The sequence below is a fragment of the Pseudovirgaria hyperparasitica genome (assembly GCF_010093815.1).
Source record: "Pseudovirgaria hyperparasitica strain CBS 121739 unplaced genomic scaffold EJ05scaffold_24, whole genome shotgun sequence".
NCBI lineage: Eukaryota > Fungi > Ascomycota > Dothideomycetes > Acrospermales > Acrospermaceae > Pseudovirgaria > Pseudovirgaria hyperparasitica.
Window position 1 is genome coordinate 252,345 of NW_022985572.1, and position 21,267 is coordinate 273,611.

General features: G+C 49.1%; 9 protein-coding genes and 1 pseudogene across 10 annotated transcripts; 6 read left to right on the plus strand and 4 right to left on the minus strand.

Annotated features, from left to right (window-relative positions):
- Positions 1-577: 577 nt before the first annotated feature.
- Positions 578-2,825, minus strand: EJ05DRAFT_515240 (DUF1446-domain-containing protein; the record flags this gene model as incomplete). The annotated part of the gene is made up of 4 exons (XM_033748584.1): positions 2,599-2,825; positions 2,477-2,551; positions 2,243-2,421; positions 578-2,185 (listed from the first exon to the last, which is right to left on the minus strand). The coding sequence occupies exons 1-4, from the start codon at positions 2,651-2,653 to the stop codon at positions 578-580; spliced, it is 1,917 nt and encodes a 638-aa protein (XP_033595511.1). The 5' UTR covers positions 2,654-2,825.
- Positions 2,826-3,242: 417 nt separating this feature from the next.
- On the plus strand, positions 3,243-5,224 carry EJ05DRAFT_445630 (CoA-transferase family III; the record flags this gene model as incomplete). The annotated part of the gene is made up of 6 exons (XM_033742187.1): positions 3,243-3,514; positions 3,568-3,779; positions 3,830-4,554; positions 4,599-4,681; positions 4,728-4,806; positions 4,856-5,224. 6 exons carry the CDS (start codon positions 3,243-3,245, stop codon positions 5,222-5,224), a joined length of 1,740 nt encoding a protein of 579 aa, XP_033595512.1.
- Positions 5,225-5,851: 627 nt separating this feature from the next.
- On the plus strand, positions 5,852-6,640 carry EJ05DRAFT_231176 (uncharacterized protein). Its single transcript, XM_033739977.1, has one exon. The coding sequence runs from the start codon at positions 6,002-6,004 to the stop codon at positions 6,512-6,514; it is 513 nt and encodes a 170-aa protein (XP_033595513.1). The 5' UTR covers positions 5,852-6,001; the 3' UTR covers positions 6,515-6,640.
- A 517-nt stretch (positions 6,641-7,157) lies between these two features.
- Positions 7,158-8,287, minus strand: EJ05DRAFT_480773 (uncharacterized protein). The gene has a single exon (XM_033744934.1). The coding sequence runs from the start codon at positions 8,058-8,060 to the stop codon at positions 7,269-7,271; it is 792 nt and encodes a 263-aa protein (XP_033595514.1). The 5' UTR covers positions 8,061-8,287; the 3' UTR covers positions 7,158-7,268.
- A 199-nt stretch (positions 8,288-8,486) lies between these two features.
- EJ05DRAFT_480774 (ubiquinol-cytochrome c r) lies at positions 8,487-9,829 on the plus strand. Its single transcript, XM_033744935.1, has 4 exons — positions 8,487-8,818; positions 8,913-9,001; positions 9,051-9,201; positions 9,247-9,829. The coding sequence occupies exons 1-4, from the start codon at positions 8,539-8,541 to the stop codon at positions 9,426-9,428; spliced, it is 702 nt and encodes a 233-aa protein (XP_033595515.1). The 5' UTR covers positions 8,487-8,538; the 3' UTR covers positions 9,429-9,829.
- Positions 9,830-11,097: 1,268 nt separating this feature from the next.
- On the plus strand, positions 11,098-11,606 carry EJ05DRAFT_533818 (uncharacterized protein; the record flags this gene model as incomplete). Its single annotated transcript, XM_033749142.1, has 2 exons — positions 11,098-11,116; positions 11,188-11,606. The coding sequence occupies 2 exons, from the start codon at positions 11,098-11,100 to the stop codon at positions 11,604-11,606; spliced, it is 438 nt and encodes a 145-aa protein (XP_033595516.1).
- Positions 11,607-11,706: 100 nt separating this feature from the next.
- EJ05DRAFT_505477 (putative L-PSP endoribonuclease family protein) lies at positions 11,707-12,196 on the minus strand (the record flags this gene model as incomplete). Its single annotated transcript, XM_033747707.1, has 2 exons — positions 11,707-12,029; positions 12,085-12,196. 2 exons carry the CDS (start codon positions 12,194-12,196, stop codon positions 11,707-11,709), a joined length of 435 nt encoding a protein of 144 aa, XP_033595517.1.
- Positions 12,197-12,858: 662 nt separating this feature from the next.
- EJ05DRAFT_490472 (uncharacterized protein) lies at positions 12,859-16,331 on the minus strand (the record flags this gene model as incomplete). Its single annotated transcript, XM_033745879.1, has 7 exons — positions 12,859-14,359; positions 14,411-14,822; positions 15,075-15,101; positions 15,439-15,487; positions 15,534-15,982; positions 16,041-16,109; positions 16,187-16,331. The coding sequence occupies 7 exons, from the start codon at positions 16,329-16,331 to the stop codon at positions 12,859-12,861; spliced, it is 2,652 nt and encodes an 883-aa protein (XP_033595518.1).
- A 1,830-nt stretch (positions 16,332-18,161) lies between these two features.
- Positions 18,162-20,205, plus strand: EJ05DRAFT_445716 (ABC transporter-like protein; the record flags this gene model as incomplete). The annotated part of the gene is made up of 2 exons (XM_033742192.1): positions 18,162-19,398; positions 19,451-20,205. The coding sequence occupies 2 exons, from the start codon at positions 18,162-18,164 to the stop codon at positions 20,203-20,205; spliced, it is 1,992 nt and encodes a 663-aa protein (XP_033595519.1).
- A 729-nt stretch (positions 20,206-20,934) lies between these two features.
- EJ05DRAFT_t79 lies at positions 20,935-21,017 on the plus strand (annotated as a pseudogene). Its single transcript has one exon. The product of its transcript is annotated as a tRNA-OTHER (tRNA).
- The last annotated feature ends 250 nt before the right edge of the window (positions 21,018-21,267 follow it).

The window sequence follows — 21,267 nt, forward strand, 5'->3', positions numbered from 1 at the left end:
TCAAGGAGACCCTGCTCTGGAGATCTGGGGTTCACGGCCAGGGGAAAGGGGCAGGATGAACGAATGGTAGGGGTTGCTATAGGTGGGAAGGTTATTTGTGAGGTTCGTTTAGGTGACGACGTGAGTGTTGTCTGATCCTGTTCCTGGACCCGAACATGGGGTTCCTTGTCAGTTGAAGCACGGATAAGGTAGTTATGGGGGTCAGGGGCGATAAACTATCGTGTCTAGGTGTTACTAGTTGGTACGCGTACTTGGAGGAGAGCGCTCAACACGAATACTGCTAGCTGCTACTATTTTTACGAGTCTGGGACCCGACAGTAAGGAACGAGGTACAGTAGTGCTGTCTGTACAGCTGGACCGAGTAACATTGATAACATACGCTATGTTATGGCGACAGGCACGGAAATACACAATTAAGCTAAATACAATTGACAGAACATGTTTGCAGGGGTGGGGGGTCAATGGTATGATGACAGCTCAGTCAGGTACGCAAACAAGACGCCTTACAACATCCGAAACATTCGACCCGGTGAGCACCGTATAGCCCTACTGAGTAATCCGGAAGAATATCTCTTGATCACATGTGGTGTGACCTGGTAGTCGGACCTGGCTTGAGCGACTCCTCGAAGGTTTTACTATCCTGGGCATGTTGTTCCAAGAACCTGACAGGAATCGGAACATGTACCGCCCTGATGTACTCTGCAAACCCCTTTCCAAGTCCATCCAGCAGCTTGGAACTACTTATGCCTCTTCCTAGAGGCCCATAGATGACGAAGTGTACAGCGCATATCTTCGTCATCTCAACCCTTTCTACAAAGTACCAATCTTTCCAGTCATCGCCCATCAGCTGCTTTACTCTAGCTCTAGTCATGAAGGTGCGAAACCACTCCCATGCGTCCTGGGTAACATATAATCCCAGATTGACGTTTGCGCCTTTGTCGCCAGAACGCCCGAGTGCAATGTCGCCCAGTGGCCGCATGATAGTCGGTCCAAAGCTCTGCGATATGACAGCCGGGTCATAATTTTCGCGTGGCTGTAGTGGCTCTGTCTTTGATGGTGGCCCGACCAAGTAGCGCCGTATGGAGCTCGCATCAATGATGTTCACGGCTTCTTCGAGCTCACTCTGTGGTATAGTGGCAGGATAGAAGCCCAAGAACGGTTTTGGTATCGCGGTCCGCATGTCCGTGGACCAATGCATACCGGCGAAATGGGCCATCCCGATGGAAGCTTCTGCTGCCGCAAGCTTGCCTAGGACAGAATGATCTCGTGCTTGGGCGAAAATGCGCATATATGTAGTCGAGGAGAGCTGAGTTCTCGGATTCTCCATAGGAGTGCCAACTCGCTGGAAGTCGAGAACGTCGAATTTGGAAAGGATGCCCCATGCTTCGAGAGTTCTCCGTACTTGCATCTCATGATAGTTCCATTTCCAATCTGTGGCATAGCCGCTGGCATTGAGAAGGATTTCGCTTTGATAGCCGGCGCGATAGAATATGGCTAGTTTAGTCGTTGGTGGCGGAGGAAACCCGATGATTCCGGTGACTTGTATCCTATCCGTAGACTCTTCTTTGATGTCGATATCTTTGATATCGGCTTTGACGTCACTGTTTAGATATATGTTCCCTTGGAGTTCATACAAAAGCTGACACTTGACAGTGTCGACAGTTACAATCCCTCCGAGAGCTTCGTGTTTTGTCACAGTACATTCGCCCGTAGCGGCGACCTCGACAATGGGTAGTCCGAGATCCATGAGCTTGTGAATGGGATACTTATACGAGCCAGCGAAGTTTGCCCCTGTGATGTAGGTCGAGCATTCGATGAGGTGACCACCTACAAATGCTCCAGCGAGTGGAGTATAGTCGTCCTCACTCCATGAATGCCACCAAGCAGCAGCAGCGATAACAGGCGAGGCATCTGCAACACGTCCGCATATGACGATATCAGCTTCCCTATCTAGACACTTCTTGATTGCACGGTACCCTAGATAAGCGTTTGCGCACACGATTGGCATCTCTGAAGGATGATCCATGAATGAAGTCGAGTCTTCAATCAGTTGAACTTCCTCATTATCCTGGTCGAGATGCGTGAGGACACCACTCTTGATGTCATGAAGTAATTGGTCGACTTTGTGCATCAGATTGTCGCCGTCGACGTAAGCAACCTTGAGACGGAGCCCTTTCTCCTTCACCTGACGCGAAATTCAGCCAATGCAGATTGCCCCGTGGAAAATATTCTCTGTACAAACCAAAGCATAGGTCTTCTCCGCGAGACCTTCCGGATTTAGTCCTCCACCATTGATGACAATTTTGATACGCTTCTCGTGAGCAATGTCGAGAGTCTGCTGGAGACCGTCCCAGGCAGAGGAAATCCAACCAGGATTAGTTCCCTTGGCGTAGTCTTCAGCTGCACTTGCCAGATTGAGTTCTGTTCATGTTTCAGCTGTTCCGACTTGTGGTTTAGGTATCGTGATGCTCCTGACCGGCAAGATAGTCTCCCGTGATAACATCTACATCGCCATAATATGCCTGATTGTACATATGCACACCAAGATCGGCTTCAGACTTTAGCAGCAGTCATTCGCCTGACAGTGGAGCCACATACTCGCCGCGCCTGAGCAATTCGCGATTTTGACCGGCCTCTTGATCCGATGCTCCATAGTACTGAGTGAGGCAGTTATGGATTCGCGGTATATAGCGTTTCAGATGCCTGGCTTTTCGAACGATACTAGATCCTCTTCACGTAGTACACGAACATACAGCGCTGGCCACATGCAAGTTAGCTGGGTTGCTAACGTTCGAGTAATTGGACGGAAATGAACAAGCTGAGCGACTACGAAGTTGTAAGGGGACTAAAGTGCTTAGTCAATTACGCTTGTAACGGCAGGCCACATGGAAGCCTCATTTTAGTTAGCATTATACACACCATAAGATACTCACTATCCTATCAGATACGTTGACAGCACGGTTGTGGAGAGGGGTAGCGTATTTAGTGGGGAACCTAGTACGTCTGACGCGTATAGACTATGCACTTTTGAGTCTTGGACCACACTTTAAAACATTCCTAACCAGCCTTGAATTAATTTCCTTTGACCTAGAGCACGCTACGGCGGACTTCCTCATAAGGCTCCGGCTTGATCATGAGGCCTACCTTCAGTATTTGTGTTTGACGTCAGAAGGGCATTGTCCATTCCCCGCAGTCACTCGAGGCAGCGTAACCATTCACTCGTCACACCCACGATACTCATCATGGGCTCAGCACCTCAGTACAGCGTGCCGGAAGAGGCCCAGTCTATCTTCCAGCAGGGAATACTGGATAACGACTTGGTCCCGGATTTACCCTCCGAACTGCGTTCGCTTGCTAAGCTTGTGCGTTTCAATGGGTCTTCAGAGCCGACTCTACCCATCAATTGGCGCTTCGCGGAAAGCATATCAGCACTGAAGGCATTTGAAGCTTCAATGCTGATGATCTTGATCAGTCGTAAATACAAGACGACTCCGACCGAAGTGACTATCAATACGTGAGTCGGCCAGTGAACTCTCCGTTTGAAGGCCACTCTAACACGTCCTCCAGTGACCATGCTACGCTTTTCATCATGTCCCCCCTTGTAGCAAAGGTCATCAAGGATGGAGAGCCGAGAAGGATTGCGTTTGATGTCAACGGAGATGAATTCTTGAAGAAGGCATTCCCATCAACAGATAAGCATCGACTAGGGGCTACGCCGCATCGAAGCCTGACAACAAACATTTACAAGACCAAAGATGGTCGATTTTATCACGTCCACGGTATGGAACCCTACGACTCTTATTCTAGCGTTTTTTCATGTTCCGCGCAGGAAGTCTCAACCCCGAGCCGTCCCTTGAAGCGTTGGGTCTCCCAGCCGACGCTCCTGACACCGAGACTTACGAACAGACTCTGGCGAATCTCCAATCTGCAGTTTCCACCTTTGACTCTGCCGCCCTTGATGAGCTTATGAACGAGAAGTATCGTCAGGCTGGCACCATTTGCTATTCGTCGGAAGAGTTCTTTGCCAGTGCACATGGCAAAGCAAACGCCCACGTAGCTTTGTACGAACTTCCGCCGACATCAGAGTCCTCCGGCGCTCACCCACCCTCCTGGTGGCCCGAAAACAGTAGCATCCCATCATCGCCCAAGCGTCCCCTTGCAGGGCTCAAGATCGTAGACTTGACTCGCATCATCGCAGGCCCAAGCATCACACGTGGACTAGCTGAGATGGGCGCGAGTGTCATGCGTATTACGAGCCCCCACGTTGCAGACTTTTCAGTGCTACACCCAGATTTGAACTGGGGAAAGTGGAACGGAAGTCTGCACCTCACCAATGAAGAAGATAAAGAAAAGCTACGTGCGCTGATTCGGGACGCGGACGTCGTTGTTGATGGGTATCGGCCAGGGGTTATGGAGAAACATGGGTTTGGTCGAGATGCAATTTTTGAGCTTGTGAAGGAACGTGACAGGGGAATCATCCATGTGCGGGAGAACTGTTATGGATGGCATGGCCCATGGAGCCATCGAAGTGGGTGGCAGCAGATTAGCGATGCGGTGCGTTTACGATCTCAGGATTTGTGCTCTTGCTGACTATGCAGTGTACCGGCGTTTCGATGTCTTACGCAAAGGCCATGGGTAATGACGAAGCTGTCACTCCTGTCTTTCCAAATTCCGATTACTGGTATGCTTCTTGTCTTGATCTTATTGAGCACATCTGACTGTTTCAGCACTGGCGTCTGTGGTAGCACCGCTGTTCTCCATGCTCTTGTGCGCCGTGCCGAGTTTGGCGGGAATCAGAGTGTTGATGTAAGCACAATCGACAGTAACAATAGCTTCTTCCACTAATGTTACACAGGTCGCTCTCAATTACTACTCTCAGTGGCTTATACGCTCTGTTGGTACGTACCCTCCTGAAACATGGACCAAAGTCCACCAACGTTACAAATCACCCATCTATCGGCATTATCACAACATGGGTTACACTCTACCTGCCATGCTCAAACTTTTGAGCGAGTACAATGCCAACACCCTGTTCGATCCCGCCTTCTTCGAGAACCGAGCGGCAAAGAATATCGAGTTGACGTTCGTGCTACCAAAACCCATCGCACAGTTCAAGGACGAAGACGTCAAGCTAGGATACAATGTTGGTACGCGTACGAATGGTGTTGATGTTCCGAGATGGCCGGATGACCTGAATGTTGAACATGTGACAGATGAGAATTGAAATGAAATGTAGGAGCTTGTTTCTCGCGCTTCTAGCAGGCGCGAATATTGATAAACAGTCCTGCCTAGCTCTTTGGGTTGACACATAGAGTGACAAGAACGCATAACAGCATCCTATCTCTCTATATTTGTGAAATTAACTGGGAGACCGAACACCTAATCCCTTCGCTCCTCATAGAATTCGAAGGCAAAGGGCTGTCAAATCACCCCTACCTAGAACGCTCTGTGTATGTTACGAGCACCATCAAAGCCCTGAAATTCACAACCTCAAGCTTTTTGCTAGCAATTCGAGGCCTTTGTAGGCTTGAAACCAAGTGGCTATCAGCTGGATGCACTTTTCACGCCTTCTTGTAACACTATCAACCTAGAAACGCTTGACATTATATACAGAGCTATAGTCTCCCATGGAGGTAGATCTACAATTTCCGTTAGTATGTGTCGGGCAGCAATAGGTGATGCGATCCATATTCGTTTCATGTTAGACGGTCTCACATCTTCAATCAATGTTTAATAAACCAAAATCGCAAAAATGGCGCCCTCGTACCATTAGAAATGGGAAGCCAATGTTCTAGTGTCACGATGTGCACAGTCAGATATCAAAGATCAGGGTTTGCAAATGGTCTGTTACTTTCGGGGCGCCTTGTAGACGCGAGTGGTATTACATGCTCAAACAAGTCCGAGCTTCTTCTTCACATCTGTCTCCGAGATATCCCGGCCTGTTTCCTCGTTGAATCGCTTCGCCACGCGCTGGAACGCGGCTTCCGCATCCTCCACGTGCATGCGAGCCAGCATCTCGCACTCCACCTCGTTGAACTCATCGTCTACAGATAGAAACATATATCTTCCATTTCCTCCTCTCGATCCACTACTCGGCTCCGCTGCTGCCCCAGAGTCACCATTGGTCTTTTTGCCCTTACTGGGCTTGCCCTTCTTCTTGTTGTCTTTCTTTTTCTCAAGATCCGGCTTTTCGATCTCTTTGTCGTCGGACTTGATCTGTGGGAAACGTTTCTTCAGCGCCCACGCTGGCTTGCCCGTTTCGGAGGCAATGTCTTTCCAGGACTTTCCTTCGGCTTTCATGCGGAGGAGTGTAGCATCTTGGTCGGCAGTGAAGACGTCTGGTGCTGGTGTTGGTTCAGCTACGACTGCTGGGGTTTCGGCTGGAGCAGGCTCAGTCGCTGCAACAGGCTCAGGAGGTTTGTCATCTGCAGGAGCTACAGCCGCGACCGTAGCACTCTTCTCTTTCTGTATAAAGTTGTCAGTGGCCTGCGTGAGAATGAGACTGCAGCTCTAGAGTTTGATACAAGTAGAGCCATGAATACCTCCTGACGGACCTTTGGAACCCAGCTCGGTTTACCGCCCATTGCAACACGATATACGTCAAACATTGAGACGCGCTTCGGAGGCATTGTTCGTCAGTTTCGTAGATGTGAAGATGTGTCGATTCTGTGAACGGGATGGTTTGTGGTTAGGTGAAATTTATAGGATTGAGTGTGCTTGGTCGACTTGAGATATAGACGAGTCGGTGAGCTAACGGTGGTTCACTCAGCGCCTTGATGGAAAGAATGGCGGACAATAGGCTCGTGTAATGTCAATTGGCACGCGTTCACTTCCCTTAAACCAATGTTGCCGTTGTTCAAACACGTCATTGACAGCATGGGGTACCCTTGTCCGAGAAGTGAAACAGTATAGACAGTTTTTCAGCTGATGGTCAGTCCGGCGATATTTGGATGATCTTGGGACAGTTGAAGTGCAGTATTGATCATTACTGCATACTGTTGAAGAATCGAAATCGTAAAAAATAGCATAAATCCCATAATAAAATCACAACACGTCGAGTATAACAGGTCGAGAGTGCCTTTGTGGTAAGCCATTTAGAACACACGTCAATACTGAAAATTGAAGACCGCATCTACTGCACTTACCAACACATTCATCTGGTTGCGAACGTCAATTCTTATAGTGGAGGAAAATGGAGCAAAATATCTATGGCCTAGCACGGTTTGACACTGAAAGTGATATCAAGGACAGCGTCAATAGCGAGTGCACTACAAGAAAATAGTGATTTCGCTCTCCATGCCTGGCTCCAGTTTTAGACTTCTGAGCGCTTTTAGGGTGTCCTCCCATGGTACAGCAAATTTTCCTGCATTGATCTTACAAATGCGCAGTTCACCGACATCCTCACCTACGTTTCGTGCGTCTCGAATCTGTCGTAGCAAATCTAATAGCGCCGGTCCTGTGTTTGCGAGTATGCGTGCAGGTACATCCTTGCGCCGTCCATAGTGCCTGCTCGTAAACAAACAGCCGACATAATGTTGCGGCTCGTTCTTCTGCTCACTAGCAGGAGAAGGTGGAATCAAGAGCGCTGTTCCAGGTTTAGCATCTGAGGGATTCTTCTTGCAGTACGAAGCGTAACGTGTGTTAGCCTTTGGATATCGCAAACGGAATTCTGCAGCAATTCCGGTGCCCCATACGCCTGCACAATTGCAAGCATGAATGAAGACAGTGCGGGAAGGGGCGACGGAAAAGATATCGCCGTGAGTTGTAGTGATACTAAGACGCGTTGGTGGGAGAGGGGTCGCAAGTGGCGTAGATTGCAGGAGAGTACTGCGTTCTCCTAGTACTGTTCCCTCATTGATGCTGCAGGTCTCTGCTATGAAATCTGATCGAGATGTAGCTCTCGCGACCGACTCAAAGGTAACATCAGGCGCGGCCCCGTGGTCAGACTCAGGCTTAATGACAGGTTGGACGGAAGGACTAGGGTGTGAGCTTTCAGAGGCACGAGACTCATAGTACGCATCAGCTTCCTCGCGCATCGCAGAGCTCGTTAAGCTAGGCATTCTTGCTGAAGGGCTCAGCTCTAATGATCGGTCGAACGCATCGGGGTGTTCCGAAGAGAATGAAAGAGATCGGGAGACAGACCGGAGGTCTCGCGCAAGCTGATGGTGAGCAAGAAAACCTAGATGAAAGCTGAGATTGAAGGCTTATGCTGAAAGAAGCCTACAGGGTGTTCAATGTTAGCAGTTTCCGAAGATTATCTACGCGATATGGTGCGTTGATGTTGATGATGGTGAAAGATGACGGAGGAGCAAGCAAGTCCACACCTTAATATGGAAGTGAATGGCAGTTGCACTAACCCCAAAGTAGCATGGTCGAGATGATGACTAAATGACTAAGCCAAAGATTCTGATTGGCCCGTATCAAGTAGCACCTTCGGCTTCACGAACTTCGACTTCTCGCTCCCGGCCAAGCTCCCCTACCTGGGTACATCACCATTGCCGTCGACCTCACCACTCCTCCATTGCCATCGCTGTCATCATGCGGAACCTTGCATTCAAGGCCGGTACACTCGCCCGTGTGTGCTCACGGCAGCAATTGCCCTCTGTACATGCCTCGGGCGCTGCCGTCCAGCAAATCCAGCAGAAGAAAAACGCTTCCTCCTTCGACAACCCCTTCCGTGAGACTCAGACCACAAAGATACCTAGCTTCGACAAATATAGAAACAGTGGAGGAGAGTCGAGCGCGAAGGTCTTTCAGTATTTCATGGTGGGAACGATGGGCGCTGTGACTGCGCTGGGCGCAAAGAACACCGTGCAAGGTGCGTAACAATCAATTGACGCTCTACATCATCCTCTTAAGCTCGCGGACACCTATGGAATATCTTGTGGAGGCTAACGCTACTGTCTCGTTAGACTTCCTCGTCAACATGTCCGCATCAGCAGACGTTTTGGCCATGGCGAAGGTCGAGCTCGACCTTTCCGCAATTCCCGAGGGCAAGAATGTAGGAAATCTTGTCGTAGATTATGAAATCGTATACTGAATCACAAAAGGTCATTATTAAGTGGCGTGGCAAGCCTATCTTTGTTCGCCACCGTACCGAGGATGAAATAAAGGAAGCCGACGAGACAAAGTGGGAAAGTCTGAGAGACCCCCAGCCCGATTCAGACCGAGTCAAGAAGCCAGAATGGTTAATTATGTTGGGTATGTCTTCTCAAATGGTATTTTTGGCCAAGCTAACACCAACAGGTGTATGCACTCACTTGGGTTGTGTGCCCATTGGTGAGGCTGGGGACTTTGGTGGATGGTTTTGTCCTTGCCACGGTTCGCATTACGATATATCCGGCCGTATACGAAAAGGACCTGCTCCTCTCAATCTCGAAATCCCTGAATATGACTTCCCCGAGGAGGGGACTGTTGTCATTGGTTAAGAACACAATTGTAGATACGGGGTGTACTTATAGCAACAGAGGAAGAGCGTCTCATTTGTGCTACTTGATTCACTGAGGCATAGAGGTGTTGCGAAATACATTTACAATTTTTGTCAAACGGCCCTGCCGTTGGTTGTTGGGATATCATGAGATAGACTGTTCGAGACGACATGAAAGTGACCGGCAGGCACCATTCCAGCAATCGCGCAAATCAGTGCTACACCAGCTATGTAAAGACTTCACTAACATACTACCTCTGATCAACTGACTAGTGGTGTGCTTTCTTCCTCACGGGTCTTGCCGAGTAAAATTTCGGATTCAACAATTGAAACACGACCCGTCATGACAATCAATAGTACAAAGATTTTAGATGCAATGCTTACAATGTTAGCCGGGCTCTCGGCGTGGGTGGTCATAGTCAACTATCACTGTAACTGCTCACATTCACTGCTTATCCTTGCACAATCACAATCTACGGAATTGTTGATTTGGTGCGGCACAAAGTTCCAGAACTGTGATTCGCAGTCCCTCTGCATAATCGACACATGAGGTAGACTTCTACTTATACACAGTCCTCATACCCTTTGTTACGCCCGGAGCAATAGTACATTATATCTACCTCTCATATACATGACTTCTCACTATAACGAGAATCTATGAGGCTCCATCTGCTGAGGGATCTCGAAAAGCAAAGACTAAAAGGCTACGCAAGCATCGCTCTGACACATACAAAATCAAGTTTCAAAGTCAAAACAGTTCAACCTCGGAGGGTCCATTTGGTCTCGCTAACTTCCTGGGAATGGGCAGACGCTACCATGAGGCCTTGAAGATCTTGACCGATTGTTCACTCGTACCACTACGGAGCATTAACTGGAGAGCCGTACCTTGAGTTCCAGCTTGGAAAAGGTCTTAGCTGAATCACCATCCAAAGCAATGTTGATACTAGAAAGTTCGATTCATGTACGCATCGAAAATATGAGTACACGTTACTCTCTGGCTATATGAGTTCGTACAACTCGAAGAGACTACAGGTCAAGGACAAGAAGACAATGATTTTCGCATCAGCTGCGCAAGTAAATCTCGTTCAACCATAATGCTTTATCTCGTCATCCAAAAACTCGGATCAGCCCGTCGGATGATCGCCATACCGCCTTGCGCTATCGGAAGGTGTTCGTATACTGCCGATCACTTCTCAGTCTTCGACACCTCAGGAAACCAATCACATTCTCGACTATCGTTCACTTCTACATAGGTGTACTGCCACTAAGTATAGCTCTCGCGTAAAGTCTTGTCGGTATGCAAACCAGGAACAGATACAGGCGAAGCGTACGCCACCCGCGTAAAGGCGTCTAGAGGGTGGTAGTACATGACGAGCGCGAATGAGCTAAGATCTGCTTGGGAGTGAGGCTCTAGCCAATGTAAAGTCCCCAAGACGACATGCAGGTCGTCGAAAGGATCTCTTCGTCTATGGATGAAGATCTTTTGACAGACACTGTGGCTCCATTGATTAGCCTATGTTTTTTGTGTTCCCCGAGCGTTGACGGAGATGGACCAAACAAAACTTGACCAAAAATATATAAAAACGTCGGTGCCCCTTAGCTACCTCTTCTGTTCACAAGTCCCAACCTCGTTCCTTGCTACAATATCGATATGAAGGTAAGAATATTAAATGCCACTCATACATTACAGTATTCAAAGATTAATGTATATCAGTTCCTTAGCACCATTGTTGTGTCCATCGCTGCCACTCTGGCAACAGCGACCCCAATTGAACAACGATCCGGATCTCCTCTCACTCAAGCACAAGCCGAAGCTCGCCTTCAACCGCAAGGTATCTCTGCAATCTCTTCCGGCGGCTGCACCGACAAGACGAATCCTAAATGTACATCGTACGCGGGTATTCTCAGCGGAACTGTGGACGGAGCCATAACACTTAAAGGCGCATGTGGTTGTGACATCACTATCACCGGTGGTACCGAGACTGGACATGCAGGCGGCACGTATAGTCATGCCAACGGCTATAAATTCGATTTCAGGAAGAATACAGCGCTGAACAACTATGTCACGCAGACTTTCACACGCATCGCAGACCGTGGAGACGGATATCCGCAGTGGAAGAGCGCGGCTGGGAATATCTACTGCGATGAAGGTAATCATTGGGATGTGACGTATTATTGAGTTTAGCATTCAGTCGCAAATGAAGTATACATGATGTGGCATATACCTATCTTTATAACATGCCTTCCTGTGTGTATGTATGTCTTGTAGTCGCCTTTGGTTACTTTGAACCCTCCCCGAGCCAGGATTCGACTTCGATCTCAAAATGCATGGCTGGCGACCCCAACTCCTTGACGCCAACCTCCGTCCATACTGCCGCATGCCCTGGCATCCATTTCCGCAGTTCTCCAACAATTAGGTCTGTTTGCGAAGGGATGTCTGTCGAGTACGTGACTACCTTGTACACCTGGTCCCAGCCTGTACCTCCAGCATGCTTAAGGGCGACTTCAACATTGGCGAATGCTTGGTGAATCTCGTCAGCAAGCGAGCCGGGTATGAATGAATGATCGAGACTCGGATCAGGGTTGTGAGGATCCCAGCCTCCTGTAGGTGAGTCAGTAAACGCTACAGGAAAATAAGGTGATTGAGGAGCATCTACCTTGACCCGAAATCACGAGACGGTCACCAACGCGAACAGCTTGTGTAAAAGACATGCTCTGGCGAGCAAAGGTACCCCAGCCGGGATAGTCGTACGATTGAAGGTTGGACATGGTAAGTGCTTGCTAATACAATAATGACTTAGGAGTGCTTAGATGTTACAGGTTTTTGTCTTCAACTGCTTGTGGAATAGGGAATTCGAATATGGCGGAACCTCCTCTCCCTTTATATAATTTCAGGCCAACACTTCTACTAGGTGTGCTCGGACAATTCTCAGTAGAAAATTCTCCTGTTGGACCAGTAGCATGTTATAGTGCTGACCGAATAAATGCTGATGGATACCGCTCCAGAGCTGAAGCATATGCTAAGACTCGTATCCATATACCCCTCAATTGATCAACTGATCACTTACTATTTTGATTGTATATTTTAGCCGCCAAGTTATTGTGCCTGGCACATTGACCATCGAAGGAAGGCTACATACTCCTAGCTGAACTGAATGTGGTTTAGTGTGGCTACTGCGATGGATTACGGAATCGCATCGCTGACAAATGCTTCTATGAATGCATCAAACAGCCATGGGATTCAACGGTGCTCGTGTTGGGTGACTACCAGGTAATCACATATACATGGCGCTCATTTCTGCCTCCAAGACTGCAAGATTTGACTCGAACTCGAGAAAGCACGAAGGACAGAGGTTCGAAGACTCACGAGTTTTCATGGTCATGCGTGAAGTAACCAAAAAAGAAAGGTAGCAAGGGGAGTCTAATATCCTCTATCGCACTCTACACAGCTTCCCGTTCTGCGTCCAAACTCCCTGGTCGCCGTCTCTGACTTCCCAGTCTTCGCTTCCCACCGCAGTGGTCGCGTAGAACACTGCCCACGGATCCCACTTTCTCTTCAGCTCTTTCAACCTGCCATACTGCTCTCCGTAGAAGCTGCTCTGCCATTCAGGCTCCATGATATGAGCTTCGTTCAGATAGCTGCCTCCACCTGCACTTTCTGGCGCGGCGGCTCGCCACCGACCCGTCACCATGTTCAGCTCTTCAGAACCTGTTTTAATCTGCGCTGGTGTCGCATGTTCAGGAAGTACGACATTCGTTATGTGCAGACTCACAGCTTGTCTAAAGGCAGATGATACGGCGTTGTCCTGTCTCAGAGGATTCCCAGGTGCCATCGCGAAGCCGATCGTCAAGTAGCCGGCCTCTACGTTTTTGCGCACGGCGTCGAACGTGGCGGCAAACTTGATCTTATCGACAAAGTTTGAGCGTGGGAATAGCCTGTTCCCAGGCATAACGGTCGTCGAACCAATGGGGTTGTCGTCGCCAAAGTTGGCATCATAGGCTGAGTAGAAATCTTCATAATAAGTTGTATTCGGGGTGAACGGTACATTTAGTCGGCGCAGTTGAGCAAACCATGGATCAACGAGAGCGGTGAATTGAGTGGGCGTGTAGTCGGGTGCGAAAAATGGGATAATTTGCAGGCTGAGTGTACCTCCGGTGTTGGTGATGAAGAAGTAGACATAGCTGCCGGCATCCGTGAAGCGGGTGAAATTCTCATAAAAAGACTTCACGGCAGCCCAGAAAGTCCCTCTGCTGACGGTAGAGGAGGTACTAATGGTGAACCGAGAGGTTGTGACCGGGGTCTTCGGGTGGACTCTTATAAGAGCTGATGTGACAACACCATAGGTGCTCCCACCACCACCTCGAAGTGCCCAGTAAAGGTCAGGATTTTGCTCAGAAGACGCCGTGACGAATTTTCCGTCGGCTGTGACGACCTCGAAAGCGAGCACCTGGTCTGCGGCCATACCGTACTTCGATGAAAGTGAGCTGTGGCCGCCGCCCTGTATGTAGCCTCCCGCGAGACCAACATTGGGGCAAATACCGCCAATGGCTGTCACCCCATGCTTCTGCGCTGCGATATATACATCTCGTACCAGAACACCTGCGCTGATCTTCATTGCTGGCCCCTGATATTCTTTATTTTTGAAAGTCCTAACGAATCGAATGTCTCTCAAGCCGTGTGTCCACACGCTCAAACCCCCGGCACCACTCGATTTACCAAGATAACAATGCCCAGTATTCTTGATGACCAGCCGCATATTGGCATTTCTAGCAAAGTTGACTGAGAGTTGGATCTGAGCGACATTTTCGACCTTTACTGCATAACTCGGATAACCGCCCAGCGAACAATTTGAAGTCCCGTTCTGCCCATCAATCGGCAGACACGTTCGACCTTGGAATATGGGCCACATCATCGATGTTGGATCCGCTTCACTATTTCGTTGATCAGTTGTATCTTGTTCAAACCGCAAGCTTGACCCTTACTGTAGTTCTGTCGTGCCGAAATTTTCCATCACAGCGTCGCACTTCTCCTTACTGTATATTCCAAAGTCCTGGTAGCACGGCGCCGCGATCGGCACGGTCGGGACCAACGCACCTCCAAGTAAGAAGTCGAAAGCTTGCCATTCTTGTGGCGACGGCCAATTGTGATCTCCAGGAAATACTTTGCACTGCCCTATGGCTACGGGTCGCTTTTCCGCTGATGAAATGTTGTTCTCGAAGCCGAATAACTGCGTGAAGTTGACCGGAGCATCCACTGCATTGATGCGTCGAATAGATGCGTCCGTTACTTGAATCATTTCAGCATCGAAAAGGCTCACCCCTGAAGACGACTTTGCTGGAACTTTGGTGACGGCCGGAGGTGTGGCACAGGCAGGCGCTATGGAAAGTTCGACCACTAACAGAACAAAAGTAGAGGCACAAAGCATTGTGAAGATCGAAACTCGGCAGTCAGAATTAATCTTGCCATTCGCTTTGTCTTATGTATCCAGTCACTTTGGTGTCGTGTCGATAGGGTCGGTGTTTGCTAGTTCATTACATGCGGGGTGCAAGTGATCTGCATAGAAGTTAAATCCTTCTCGGCGAAGGCTAGCTGAATCAATTATTTCTATGAGGAGGTCAAATTGAGTTCCGCTACTTTACAACTTACGAACACGCTTGCTGGGCTGACCGGTCCCTAGAGACGCAGTACATGTAGCGTCTCACCACTCAACAGGAATTTCCAGATGGTGATGATGTAGTGGTTCAAAAGAAGTCTAGATATCTTGCAAGTGTTCTAGTGGCTGCCAATTAAATCCGTATCAAAAGTACAGTCTGTTCGTTCTCCGTGTGCCGCCATTGATATATTTGCTTGTATTGTTGTGATATGCAACAATGCGGGATTCTGTCAATGTTTGCCTCTTTTTATAACGTCAGGAATACGTAGCTGTTTTTGAACAACTCTGCTGAGGACGGAAAGGATGTCTTCGATTCATAAAAAGCCTATGAGACGTAACCTATCCGATCGTGCTTACATCCTATGACGCCAACCTTGAACTCAGACTTAGGGAAATGCCAGATAATCTTACTATGACAGATCAGTCTACCAAAAGAGACAGACTGCACCCACAGCCACGACAGCGCTCAATGCGCTTCCAGCGATCTTATCTGCAGCGTCAGTGCTTACTGGCATCCCCGTGGGTGTGGGGGTCATACCTCCAGGCGACGTCACGGCCGAATTGTTCACAACGCGGAAGTAGTTTCCGAGAATTGGAGTATTCAAACCAGCCGCAGCGATGAAGCCGGTTGTGTTGAACCCTCGCCGCATTTGTACCGCCTGCTGTTGGCTGTCTGGCACCGAGAAGTTTTCTGGCTGTGGGAACAATAATTGAACGTATCGATGAGGGACGGGAGGGTTTTCTGCCGGAGGCGCAGGTCTGATATATGGTGCCGGAGCGGAGGTTGTCTCGGATGAAGTCAATGTGCCATTCGGGGTGAACGAATAGCCTGGGACAAGAGCGTGGAGGAGCTGGACACGGCCGGCCGAGGCATTCCCAAGCTGGGCTGGGACATCCAGGTCTACGACGAGGTGGTGTTATTATTCCGTTAGACCGGACTCGAGGCTTTTGCAACTTACCAATCATCATGAAGATGTATTGACCTGAGATATTCCCGCTTGCAGCGAGAGTAGGGATGCTCTGCGTGACTATCACGGTCTTAGTATTGCAAGGTCGTATTGGCCTCTCAAGTACCGTGACTTGCCCTCTCGAGCCAACGTAATACCAGCAGGGCTCACGACTGTCGAGCCAAAAGTTACAGACAGCATGTCTGAGACCGCAGGCTGAAACCCATCAGGGGTTTGTGCTATTGCCAGTGGGAGCGCCGAGGTGGCAGCAAGAAGGCCAATGTTACGGATGGAACAGCGCATAACAGATAATGTCTGCAGTAGTCGAAGGGTGAAATCGTATAATAACAATAGCCGTCAGGCGTGTGAGAAGAAATCGAGCAGGTACCGGCTATAACTCGTAGATGGATCCATGGTGTTAGTTAGGGTCAGGGTCCTTGGATGATGATGACGCCAGAGATTCAGTGGGTTGTCCAGCCGCTTTCATCCGAGACGAGGTATACTCCACATACTATTTACCCTTCACTGACTCGCATCTCTTCTAGCAAACAGGGTTGAGATCATAAACTCCCGCCACGACTACTGGAAGTTCCGCAGATGATTGCTCGTCTCTGCATGGTTTCAGTGGACGCGCTCCAGGGACACAGGAAGTGCCCAATGATAACGCAACATCAGTCTCCGCATATTCTACGGATATATTAAAGATTCTCGGTCTGGCATAGGCAAATTGACATGACGAGTCCAGGGAAACTCATCAGTCCACACTGCTCCCGATCTCACGTTGCCCCGCCCCACAACGATCATTATACAGCGACTCAGCTACAGGCCGATTTTCGCATGATGTCCGTTATCACAGCCTTTGTGTAGGCCTGTATTGAGGTTCTTGTATTATATTGCTTGGACGAAAGAAGCCGATCCGAGGATTTTCACGCACGCTTTCCTACAGCTTCTCTTACCGCTGCATCTGCCATACCCATGAGTTCTTCCTTATCTTCCCAAGATGAGCTCGAGCATATGCACAATAGGTCATCGTAAGATGCATTGTGAACAATAAGGTGGCCGCAGATGTACCTATGCAACCCGCAAAACGGACCACCAGGCTGGAAAGATTCACGCTCTCCTAATAATGGCATTTCTGTGGTTGCTACTTTTGTGGAGCATCTTTGAAATCTGTTTCATGTCTGTCATAACTTTGGCTTAGTCTGAGATATAGCATGCCAAGTATCGTGTACGTATCCGTATGCGACCGGGTTTGCTTTCGGGCTTGCATACATGGCCTGCGGGAATTGGGCTTTTCGCAGTTGCTGGGTAAAGAATACCGGGTGGCGCGTAGCGCTGTCATAAGGCATGAACAAAGTATGCGGCTTCGAGTGTTGCGCAGGTGGCATCGCTTCTATCTGAGACCGCGGCCTCTGCTGTATGGAGTCTCGAGAGAGCGACACAGGTGCAGGTTGCGGAGGCTGCACCGTTCAACATCAGCGATCACAATGATGAAGAGTCAAAGTGAAGGGCTTCTGTACCTTAGGTCTATTAGGCTGAGACCTTGAAATCATTCTCCTTGAACGCGAGACGAACAGTGACTAGACGAGGATTTCTAGTGCTAGTGCGATTCGGGGGAAGGTGAAGTAGTTGTAGGTCAGTGGGAACTGAAGTCAAGAATCACACTCAGATGTATTCACTCTGTCATATCGCAGTGTGCTTTGTATGAAGGAATCTGTCCCGGCAAGCCATTACATGATTACAGCTGGCTGTTACGCCGACCAGACCCGAGCCACAGCCAGACTAATCCAGAAACGGTTAGAGTACAAGCCTCAAACGGAGCAATCCCAGACAGCCGGTTGCCGGTCCATTGGATCGGATCGTCCTATCGGAGGCCGGGTTTGAGTTGGGAATTTGCACATTCAATGCATCTATTACATCTCTGTCATCGACTTCCGCTCACACCATATCTTATAGATGCTCTCTATATCAGCTACTTCCTGGGGCACGACAGTACGGGGTCTTTCTCACTGGATACTGTTAAGTCAGGCTGTCCTCATGTCGTAAAGAAGAATTCGAGACCCGGCTTCAACATCTACACTTTCTTCCAATCTTCTAGAGAAAGGGTATCCAACGCTGTATGGGAGGCTCATTATGCGCAAATTGTCTCGTGATTCGCGCTACATCACTCAACGTGTATTCAGACGAACAACGAGCTCCGACATCCGAAATCATCCTCTTATAAAGATCTCTAATGGCACATTTTACCAGCTGCACCCTCAGACGAAGCCGTCAGGGTGCATCACTTCGGCTCCAAGGCCACTGTTTGAGAACTTGAGCATTTCCATCCCCTCCTTCACAACGCCAAACCAGCACTGGGCTATACTGAGCCCTTCCTCCACAGTGCGAACTTCTTTCTTAAAAATTCTCCATGGGCAAATGATATGTCAACCTCCGACAGCACGGACTTATCCCTATCTCACCACAAGGGCCTCTGCAACCCATACACAGAACATTCGATCTCCCGAGAGGTCTATTACTTACGTGGGCTTCGATAATGATAAGAAGTCTTTTGGTGGCGCTTATTTGAGTGCGCGGTACGAAAGTCGTGTCGAGGAAACTGATTTCACTCTTCAGCAGTATCTCACCGGCGATACTCAACTCAATCCCAGTGCGGACTGCATGCAACCAAACACACTAGCCGAAGAGGTCTCCATCGCGGTAGCGACCGACCTAGACCTTATGAAGTTGCTCAAAAAGCCCGTCAACATGCTCAGTAATGGTCAATCGAGACGGGCGAGAATTGGTAAAGCACTGCTCACCAAGCCAGAATTACTTCTCCTGGATGCGCCTTTCATAGGTCTAGACCCTTTCGTAACAGAGCAAATCTCCTCACTACTTGAGCGCCTGTCAAACACATTGCAGCCACGAATCTTCATAGCTTTGCGCCCGCAAGATGTCATTCCCGCATGGATAACGCATATTATATATGCTAACAGGAACAGCAAAGTTATGTGCCTAGGCCCTCGAGAGGATGTGATGGATGTACTCCGGCAAGAATATGAGGCTGTTGAAGCCATGGACTCTTATTCTTCCCTCAGTGCCGATAAGCTCGAGACTCTAGAAGTAGGGCGCCATCTTGTACGTAAGGGTGACTTCATTCGAAATAATGCGCGCGTCCAGCGCAGCATAAGTGTGGACGGATACCATCATACCGACCCAGTTGACCATGCAACTAGCGAGGTCCTTGTGGAGATGAAAGGTGTGAACGTGAAATATGGCGATAACTCTGTGCTTGGAGACTGGTCTCAGATAGTTGACAGTCGGGAGCAGAAAGGTTTATGGTGGAATGTGCGAAGAGGGGAACGATGGGGGATTTTTGGTGCCAATGGTATATCAAGTGCACGAGCAAGGTCTTTGATATTTGTGCTGAAACATTGCAGGTTCTGGGAAGACAACGCTCTTGTCATTGATCACGTCTGATCATCCTCAAACGTACTCTGCCCCAGTCAAGCTCTTTGGGCGCGCTCGCCTACCTTCTCCAGGTCGACCTGGGATTTCCATTTTCGACATTCAATCACGAATAGGCCACGCGTCGCCAGAAGTACATGCTCTCTTTCCTCGACACCTCACTATACGTGGTACTCTTGAGAGCGCCTTCGGGGATACTCCTCTCACAAAACCTAGACTAGATCCGTTCGCTGTGGCAAGGGTGAATGCATGCCTGGCGTGGTTTTCTGAGGAGCTTAATCCCGGGTACAAACCGAGGGCAAGTCATGATCTGCACTGGTCAGTAGCAGCAAACTTTGCAGATCTCTCGTTCTCGTCGCAGCGAGTCCTTCTCTTCTTGCGGGCTTTGGTGCGTCAGCCAGACATAATTATCCTTGACGAAGCTTTTAGTGGAATGGATGATACGGTCCGCACTAAATGTCTTCTGTTCCTGAGCTGGGGCGAAACTAAGACTTTACACGATGATGCTTACATGGCCGATAAGCCTGTCGTGAACGGGATCAATGCAAACCAGGCGCTGTTGTGTGTCAGTCATAGTATGGATGATGTACCTGGGTGTGTTAGACAATGGATCTGCTTACCGGAATCGGGTACAGGCTCACCAAGGATTGGAAAGCTTAATGGGCCCGTTGGCCTGGACGCTCGACGATGGGACAACATATGGAACTATGGCGGCAGTGTGATGTAGCCACGAAGTTTGCATACTCGTATTATACTCTGCCTGCCTCATACGAGCACCGAGTCGATCAGCAGGCTGTAGCTCAACACTTACGGAAGTACCTGAGTAATAGTGGCTTGACAACGACTACCAATCAAGATATGGGGCTCGTAATCTGACACTCAGCTTTGGGACCCGCTATCAAACGTGGGACCCAATCCTCGTTTGTTCCATACCGTATTCCATCGTCGAGATTACCAACCTTTGCATTGGAGAATGATCTTACTGCTGCCTTGGCTCAAATCGATCGACGCTTGCTGCCGTGCGGAAGTTGCCGAACTGGTAATAACCAGGCAAAAGAGTGCATTATCAGACGCTAATGCGGCATTAATGCTTTCTACCGCCCTTCCTTTATGCATAACCATCCTCGACGAATAGAAATGGCAGAACCGAGATGAGTTGGCTGCATCCTTCCGTAGTATCTGATGCCCCTTCGGAAGTTCCAATATCAACGCAAACGCCGACCGAACAAGCACAAAGTCCTTGCAAGGGTCATGATACAACAGTCTGTGAGCTACGTATGATCTTCGATATGCAGCTTTGAGCGCTGAGGCTTGAATCGAGGTCTCTGTCCATGCACCTCGACCGCTGTCCTCTTTGCGTAGTCTGCTTCAGGGACTACGGCATAAGTTCTTCCAGCTCTGAGGTCGGAACCTGACAATTAATTGGACAGCCACCAAACTCTATACACCCGCATTCGGCCAGGTGGCGTAGTGGTAGTGTGCTACGTTACTGGAAGCGTTTGTCATCCAACGTCGTGGGTTCGAATCCTACAACGGCCACCTTTTCACACACCAGTTTTCGCACGCTCTATTAAAAAGTGTGCGGGGCTAAGCGAGCACGTGACGTGAAGGTTACCGTCACATGACTACTTAGTCCTAAGCGACCATTAGGTAATATGAAAATGACTATACCGTCATCACATAATGAGAATTACCTAATATAGCCACCTGCTAAGCCACCTTAAGTGGTAGAGCGACGCCTAGAGCGGCTAGACCCATAACTAGCTTAGCTCGAATCATAGAATTTTCA